This window comes from Penaeus monodon, chromosome 38 (assembly GCF_015228065.2).
Source record: "Penaeus monodon isolate SGIC_2016 chromosome 38, NSTDA_Pmon_1, whole genome shotgun sequence".
NCBI classification, from domain to species: Eukaryota; Metazoa; Arthropoda; class Malacostraca; order Decapoda; family Penaeidae; genus Penaeus; species Penaeus monodon.
Window position 1 is genome coordinate 28,237,362 of NC_051423.1, and position 8,709 is coordinate 28,246,070.

Here is an 8,709-nt window from a genome sequence, read left to right on the forward strand (position 1 = left end):
CAATTAGACTAAGTTAGCAGAATGAAAGACTAAAGGGACATATTTATTAGAGATTTTGGTGAAAGTATAACTATGCATTTCCTGTGTGGTTGTTTTGTAGGACCTTAAATCATACACAGGTATGTAGGATACTTTCCCCTTTCCCTGTAAGATTGTCAGTACCGTTTAGCTAACCATACAGCTTTTTATTCTGGAGGGTAAGTTCAGGCTTAAGGTGGTTATGAATATGTGCGGTGGCTGTGAGGTGAGCTTTGTCAGAAAATATGCAGCTGACATTTTGGTAGAGCTTCTGAGATCTCAGTTGCACATTTCTAAGGTTTTAGTTTGGAAAATCTCCCTTGTTTTGACCAGGGAAAATTTGACTGCTGTAAAATTTTTAAGACGAAGCTGATCTTCACAGAGTGTTCAGAGATAAAGATTGTAAGATATACATATGAAGTATGTATGTCAGTTAAATGTAGAAACTGCTTTTAGCATTTGCACTTAATTCTCCCAAGGTGAATATTAACTACAATACCTGATTATTTCCAGCCCTAATCCAAGTGGAAGTAGAGCCCGTTGGACAGTGGTTTCACGCATACGAAGCTCGGCGTTTGCGGGGACACTTGATTTCCTCAGCAGGAGAGTCGGAGGAAGAAAGTGAAGATGAGGAAAACCCAGAAGTCGAGATTGAAGATGACATTCAGTACCTCAGGTCACTTAGTCCAGCAGATTGGAAGGTTGGTTCAGAAATTTGGTGGGAGTACCATGCTATTTATATTCATGTTTATGTTGGTTTTTGTATTGATTTTTGGTTAATATTTGTGTGTTATTTTTTTACTTTCTCCCTCTCTCTCTCTTCCTCTGCCTTCTTTTTCTCCCTCTTCTACTTTTCCTCTTCGTAATCCTAACCCTAACCCTAACCTTAACCTTAACCTCCTCCTCCTGTCCCTCCATCATCAGCTCCTCCCTTTATTTTTTTTTTCTCCTCCTCAACTTTCTCATCATCGTCATCGTCATCTCCTTTTTTGTGCTTTTGTCTCTGTCTCTCTCTCTCTCTCTCTCTCTTCTCTCTCTCTCTCTCTCCTCTCCTCTCTCTCCTCTCTCCTCTCTCCTCCTCTCTCTCTCCTCTCTCTCTCCTTCTCACTTTCTCTCTCTCTCCTCTCTTCTCTCTCTTCTCTCTCTCTCCTTTCTCTCTCTACTTCTCTCTCCTCTCTCTCCTTCCTCTCTCTCTCTTCTCTCTTCCTCCTCTTCTCTCTCTCCTCTCTCTTCTCTCTCTTCTCTCTCTCTCTCTTCCTCTCTCTCTCTCTCTTCTCTCTCTCTCTCTTCTCTCTCTCTCTCTCTCTCTCTCTCTCTCTCTCTCTCTCTCTCTCTCTCTCTCTCTCTCTCTCAGGCCTAATCAGCCAAGTAACTTTGTGTATTTCAGAACCAAGACCATTATGCTGTGTTGGGTTTGAAGAGGTACCGCTACAAGGCATCTGATGACGACATCAAAAAAGCCTGTGAGTGCATTGTTTGTTTTCTTTGAAAATGTTTTGAGATACAATAAAAAAATGTACATTGTCTGTTATTTGGTATTAAATCCATTTGTCATGGGGTTGTGTACTTTTGTGAATTTTGTTGCACACAGATGGCTCCAAAAGTCCTCAGCCACCAAGGGGTCAATTAGTAGGCCCTAACTACTTTACCTGATTTCCTAATTCCTTAACTTTTAGAGAAGATTTTTTCTTATAATATTATTGATTCTGTTGTTATTATTGTCAACACTAATTATTGCAATGTTATCAAAATACTAATAGCTGGTAAAGATAAAAGAATCTGTCCAAAAATCAAGGAAAAGGGTTAACAGGTGAGATAGCCAGTACAGATAATTGGATTCTTGTTGACTTAGCACTTGTAGAGCCATCTAAGTGTCAACACCATTAATAAACTAAATTATAGTGGAAATGGCATGCATGCATGCTCTACCATCTGTGAACATTAATTTAAATGTCTTTTTTTGTGTGAGATGTATGCATTCATTTTTTTTCTTCTTTCTACCCTTAAGCCTTTCTCACTCTCCCTAACCCTCTCTCCTTCCTTCCCCCTCACTCACTCACACACTCACTCACTTAGAAACTCACTCACTCACTCTCTCTCCCATCCATCTCTCTTGAACTATATATTCACCGTCCCACCTATCAACCCTTCCTTCCTTTTGCTTTTAGCTGATTTAATTAAGATTAAATTTGACAATTTATAACTGTAGACCGCATCATGGTTCTGCGCCACCATCCTGACAAGAGACGAGGTGCAGGTGAAGAAATCCGCGATGATGACGATTACTTCACGTGCATTACCAAAGCCTATGAGATCCTGGGAGACCCTGTGAAAAGGCGTTCCTGGGACTCGGTCGATCCCGAGTTTGATGATGATATTCCGCCAGTGACGTCCCACAATAAGGCTAATTTCTTTAAGGTTGGTTTTTATTAGGGTTATTTTGGGTATTATGGGCTCTTATTACCATTGTTATTGTTTATCATCATTATTAATGTTATTGGTATTACATTTATTGTGCTGTTTTATCCTTTCTTTATTTGCTAATTTTGTTGTCATTTCTCTTTTTTTTTTATGTTAATATAAAAAGAAATTGAAAAGGGAATTAATTGATGGATGGGTAAATAGAGTTTAGAGGCTGTTAATAACATAGTATACCAAAAGTATACCTTCATGCCACAATTATTGGGGCATGAGAAAGTGAGGAAAGTGAGGGTTAAAGTGAGGAAGAGAGAGTAAGACTACAGGTCTTAACATTATGCAGCCATATACTCAAGTATCATTCCTCATTATCACCAGATTGCCTGATTTTTCCTTTCTTTCACACACCACACTATGAATTTTATCTTGCAGGTTTTTGGTCCTGTGATAGAAAGAAATACTCGATGGTCTACGAGGAAGCACTGCCCACTTCTAGGAAAGCCTGACGACTCAAAAGAAAAGGTGTGTATGTCGGGAAAAGCTTTTCGTTGACTCAGGAATGGGAGTAGTTTTTGTTTTATTCATATTATTTATTTACTTTTTCATTTGTGGATTCTATTTTCATTTTGCTCATTTTTAAACTGATCTAGTCAGGTTTTTATGAGCTTTTGGAAAAGTTTTGAACTCAGTCTATCCGTTTTGCAACAATCTTACAGAATATGAGATTATTTTTTGAACAAGTAAATAAACTGATGCATATTGGAAATATGAAGTTGATTTGTTTCTTTTATATTAATAACATATGATTCCAAAATAATAAAAAAATTATTTTGGATTTTGGATTTTAACGTTGCACCTTTTTTTTTTTGACAGGTTGACAGGTTTTACAGCTTTTGGTACGACTTTGAATCCTGGCGAGAGTTTTCATATCTTGATGAGGAAGAGAAGGAAAAAGGGCAAGAGTAAGTGGGGAGAGGGGGTCATTCATTTTATTATTAATGGCATTATCATTATTATATTTGAATATTTTTATCCTGTACATAAAAATATTAGAAAAAAAGGTTTAAATGTACTCTGTTTATTAAGATTTAATTTATAGTGTTATGGCCCCAGTTGCAGCATATGAGAGTGAAAAGAAAGAAGGAACTTTATGTTGTGATACAGATTTTACTGAAAAGTGATGTTTTAGAATAATGGTCCACTAAGACACTAAAAATGTTTATGAAAAGTTATTTTTTCTGAAGGCATTTTCACGGATAAGGTTTATATTGACACCTCTCCTTCCAGCCGAGAAGAGCGAAGATGGATAGAGAAACAAAACAAAGTTGAGCGAGCGCGTCGACGCAAGGAAGAAATGGCTAGACTCAGAAGACTAGTAGACAATATATATGCCTGTGACCCCAGAATTGCAAAGTATGTTTTTTTTCTTTGTTTGTATTCATTGTATTGTTCATGACTCCCCCGTTTCAGTGTTACACTGTTTAGACTGATTTTTTATTGGTAGTTGCTAATATTATTAAAGTTACAAAGATTTTAGTTTTGTAGTAATGTTAGTGGACTTCTGTTGCTAGTTCATGATTTTTTTTCTTCTCTCTTTCTTTTTTCTCTTTCTTTTTCTTTTCTTTTCTGTATTTCTGCATTTTTCTGGATTACAAGAGTACACGAATATTCAATAATTGATATGAGTTTATTTTTATACAGATTCAAGGAGGAAGAGAGAGAGAGAAGGCTGGCTGTGAAGAAAGCTCGAGCCGATGCACTGAGACAGAAGCAGGAGGAGGAAGAGAGAGTAAGTTGGTTTTTTTTTTTTTTTTTTTTTCTTTCTCATCTGTAATATAGTATATTAAAATGAGTTAGTATCCCTCCCAGTTGGTGTTTGCTGAAAATGCAATACATTTTTTACTTGGGGTTTGTTGTTGTTGTTGTTGATGTTGATTTTGATGTTGATGTCAATAAGATACACAGATGCACAAATACACGCTTAGAATACAACACAGAGTTACAAACACCAATACACAGAAATATACAGACTTGTCAATATGTTTCTTCTCATATGTAGTGTACATCAGATTGAACTGCATTTATATATATATATATATTTAATGTTTTTCCTTTGACATTATAGATAAAACAAGAAGCAGAAGAAGCTGAAAGGAAGAAGAGGGAAGCAGAAGAGGCAGAGCAGAGAGCTAAACAAGAAATAGAGAAAAAGGAGAGAGAAACGCTAAAGAAAGCCATTAAAAAAGAGCGTAAGGTGAGATCAAGAAATTGTAGTTTGTCGAGTGAGGATCATGACAAATGTTGGATAAATAGAATGTGATTTTTTATTTACTTTCTTGAAAAGACAGATATGAGTTAGAAATACTACATGTAAAGTAGGTTGGAAACTTTGTGTCCCTTTATAAATATATTGGAATATATGCAGAAATGCCCTTTATGTATACTGAATGCATTTAGTCTGTTTACCTCAGGGAGATACACAGAGAAATCTCTTTTTTCCAGACTCTACGAACACTCTGTAAGGACCATAATTACTATGCAACCAAGGAAGATGACAAAGTGCAGTTAATGACAGATGTTGAACTGTTATGCGAAGCTCTAGAACTGAACAAAATTGAGGACCTGAACAAGGAACTTACTAGGGCGGGAAAGAACCATTCTTCAGCAAGAGAAGTTTTGATGAAGGAGGTTTGTGGTTTCGTGTTTTTATTTATTGGTTTACTTGTACAGGTTCCATTTGCATGTATGATTATTTATATTTATGTGTGTGTTAGTGTTGGTCGGTGTATATACAGACATGGATTTGTGTGTGTGTGCATGTATGCAAAAGACTCTCTGGAATCTTGTTCAAATCTAAAACGAAAAAAAAAAATTGCACAGCACAGTTGCAGTGAAGGGCGTTCATTACCATATTTGTCAATCACCAAACACAGGTAGAAGAAATCCGCAAACAAATTAAACGTGAACGAGAGGAGGTGGCAGCAGCAGCAGCAAAAGGGGGTGGGGGTGGTGGCAGTGATAGTTCTGCTAATAAACCTTGGAATCAGGATGACTTACAACTTCTTATCAAGGCTGTCAACCTATTTCCCGCTGGTACAACTAAGAGGTAAGTAGGTTAACCTTTCTCATATACTGTATGTATGGCAAGGATTTTTTTTTCTTTTCTTTTCTTTCTGTCTTTCTTTGAATTAACTTTTTCATTTCATGTGTTCTTGCACGTGAAATTACCGTACTATTATTTTTTACAATTTTAAAATTTTCAAGGTGGGAGGTGGTATCAGAATACATCAATCAACATACATCAACAAACATCACAACAAGGAATGCCAAGGAGGTGTTAGGAAAAGCCAAGGAATTGTTGCACTCGGATCAACACATGCGAGAAGCTGCTAATAAACACGCATACCAGAGTCTTGAAAAGTCACAGACAAAGCCATCAATTAGTGATTCTACTGCTTCTCAGAGGTTCGATAGTAAGTATATAGGGATTTACTGTCAAGGTTTTCTTTGTGATATGAATATTCATGTGCTTATATAATTTTACACCTTGAGTCTGTTCTTGATCAAGTAATATAATCTATATTGCTCAAATGGAATGATAGTCAGCTATAAAAATTTGTCTTGCATGTCTTTGGAATTAAATGTGACATTCATGCATGCAGCCTCACTCCCCAACACATTCACAATACTGCCATGAAAAATAGTATATAGCATACTTGTGATTAGCAATATATTGAGAATGTGGCAACTGAATATGAGATATACTTACTAAATAATATCCCTCCCTACTAAAGCTCCCCAAGAAATGCTGGGTATGAACACCATGGCATGGAGTCCCGAGGAGCAGCGCTTACTAGAGCAGGCTTTGAAGACCTATCCAGTGTCTACACCAGACCGCTGGGATCGCATAGCTGAATGTGTGCCAAATCGCACCAAGAAAGACTGCATGAGGCGATACAAGGTAAGGGCCCTGCACTATGTCCAACAGAAAGTCAGGGGCTTATGTAGGGGAGGTTTCAAGCACCACATTAGCCAAAGTGTAGCATGTGGATGCATTATCATGGGCATTAATGTGGCTTTCTCCTTATAATTGGTCAAAAACTATATCCAGGCCAGGGTTTGTGACCTGTTTGTGTGGTGAGCAGAACTTCAGTAGTGTTTCTCTCAGTTCTGAGCCTATAGAATTTGGGGTCTTATCTATAAAGCCACAAAGTATGGAATGAGATGAGGAATATTGTATTGCAGTCTGAATGAACTTTTACTTACCCCTCCCCCCCTCCTGCCTGGGAGGTCATGTGCATTTCATGTCATCAAGGGGCCCATTGCTAGTCGTACCTCTCTCTTTTTTACCCCTTTTCCTTTTTGTTATGATTATTTTTATTAGTGTTGTTTATATTATAATCATAATGTCAGTAATAATAATAACAGTATCAAATAATTAATATCATTAGAAAAAAATTAAAAACTCAAGGAAAGAGTAAATCAGGTGGCTGAGCATCATCTATATGAAAATAATTTATAGAATAAAACTACAGTGGATATTATATGCCACCAGCAGCAGTGGGTTGTTGTGGCATAAGTCTGTGCTGTTCTCCTTTCCTATTAGCTTGTTTAGGATTAGTTAGTTTCCTCTTCTGTGAAAGAAATAGTAAAGGATTGAATTTTGGATCTACATGGTTAGGAAAGCATTTTATGTAATTTAAATTTGTACACTGAAATTACCTTTATATTGAATGCTATTCTTTTTTTCTTATTATTAATTCATTCATTCCTTTGTTTTTAAACTTTATACCATATATTTTTCCCCAGGAATTGGTAGAGATGGTGAAAGCCAAAAAAGCTGCTCAGGCTGCAGCTGCCAAGAAGTAATAGAAGAAAGAAGCAAATGGTGAACAAGAGATATCTTTAAGCTGCCATGTAGAAGATATTTACATCTGCATTGTTTCTCCATAAGAAAAAGGACAAAAAACATAACTTGGTGGATCATTTTAACTTCTGTAACCCTGAAATATAAAATACATCATATATAACAGAAACAGATTGAGTTTTGGAATATCCAGTATTTAGCAAGATGATATATACTCCATTTTGAACTAAAATATTAATCATTTTGGCATATATCAGGAGTAAGTTGCGCATTTGAGTTTCCATAAATGGTAATTTAATAATTTAATAATCATTTGATTACTTAATAAAATATGCAATTGACATAATAAACATATTTTCAAGATATAAAAAATAAATTATTTCCAAATCAGTGCTGTTTCAAATAGTATATTCCACTAGGAAAAAAGGTCAATTAAACATGGACTATAAGACTGTAATGAATACTCAATATTTTACAAAGCAGGATAGGCAAGATTGACTAATGGTCCTTAGACAACTTTCTGACTTACTGACTGACTAATAAATCTGTTAGAGCTGAGGTTGAAGTCTTCTAAAGACAGGAGGAACTACACCACCAAGCCAATAGGTTTGGAAAGAAAAAAAATAATGTTTGCACCAGGAAGGAGTATTGGAATGATATTGATTCTAGATACTAATACCCCCCCCCCCCCCTAAATCCCATACCTGTTGTTGCCTTGGGCAGGCTTAAGGGACAGGGACTGAGGCCCCCTGTAGGACCTCAGCCCTCGCTTCAGCTAATTTGCATGGCCTTTTCTTCTCCTTTCCTTATCCTTCTCTTCTTCAATCCCTTCTTCTGTCCACTTCTTAAGGTGTGAGAGCCGTGCTGAAAGGATGAAATGCTCATTTTGTGTCAGCCATGGGTACGGTATTCCCTTGGTTAATTGCCATTTCTCTTCCTCACATATATCATGGCCAATAATGAAGATTTTGTACGCTTATTAAGGGCATTAAGACTTGCCCCAACATCAACTAGCCTATCTGAATTTGACTTTTCTGTTTTCATGAGCCCTACCTCTCCTTTGATCATGGCTTCAACCACTGCTACTACTACCCCCTCCCTGATGCTTGCTGTCAACTCTATCCTTTATGAATTAACAACCCAGGTCATTACTTAACCTTCAGAATACACCCCCTTCCTCTCTGCCAATATTCTCCACTCCATCTCCTCCTCCTGCACAGTCTTCGTTATCTCACTTATCACCACTCTTCATCCTTATTGTCCTCCCAACAGCACTACTTCAATCCACACCTCTACCTCTTCCTATCGCCCTCGTCCTTCTACTGCTTCCACCTCTGTAAACCTTTTGAGTACTCTTTTTAACCCAGCCAAGTGGGATCAATTCTCTGTGATTCCCCGTACAGCTC

General features: G+C 37.1%; 1 protein-coding gene across 1 annotated transcript in view; it reads left to right on the top strand.

Moving 5' to 3' along the window:
• The window catches only part of LOC119597086 (dnaJ homolog subfamily C member 2-like), a 7,898-nt gene extending 424 nt beyond the window's left edge, over positions 1-7,474 (top strand). The window contains exons 2-14 of the mRNA XM_037946549.1: positions 532-719; positions 1,406-1,481; positions 2,228-2,436; positions 2,869-2,958; positions 3,310-3,398; positions 3,724-3,849; positions 4,138-4,225; positions 4,562-4,690; positions 4,939-5,124; positions 5,370-5,542; positions 5,701-5,909; positions 6,231-6,397; positions 7,246-7,474. Coding sequence (XP_037802477.1) covers positions 532-719; positions 1,406-1,481; positions 2,228-2,436; positions 2,869-2,958; positions 3,310-3,398; positions 3,724-3,849; positions 4,138-4,225; positions 4,562-4,690; positions 4,939-5,124; positions 5,370-5,542; positions 5,701-5,909; positions 6,231-6,397; positions 7,246-7,305 — 1,790 coding nt within the window. The 3' untranslated portion in view covers positions 7,306-7,474. The remainder of the gene's footprint in view (positions 1-531; positions 720-1,405; positions 1,482-2,227; positions 2,437-2,868; positions 2,959-3,309; positions 3,399-3,723; positions 3,850-4,137; positions 4,226-4,561; positions 4,691-4,938; positions 5,125-5,369; positions 5,543-5,700; positions 5,910-6,230; positions 6,398-7,245) is intronic.
• Positions 7,475-8,709: the final 1,235 nt, after the last annotated feature.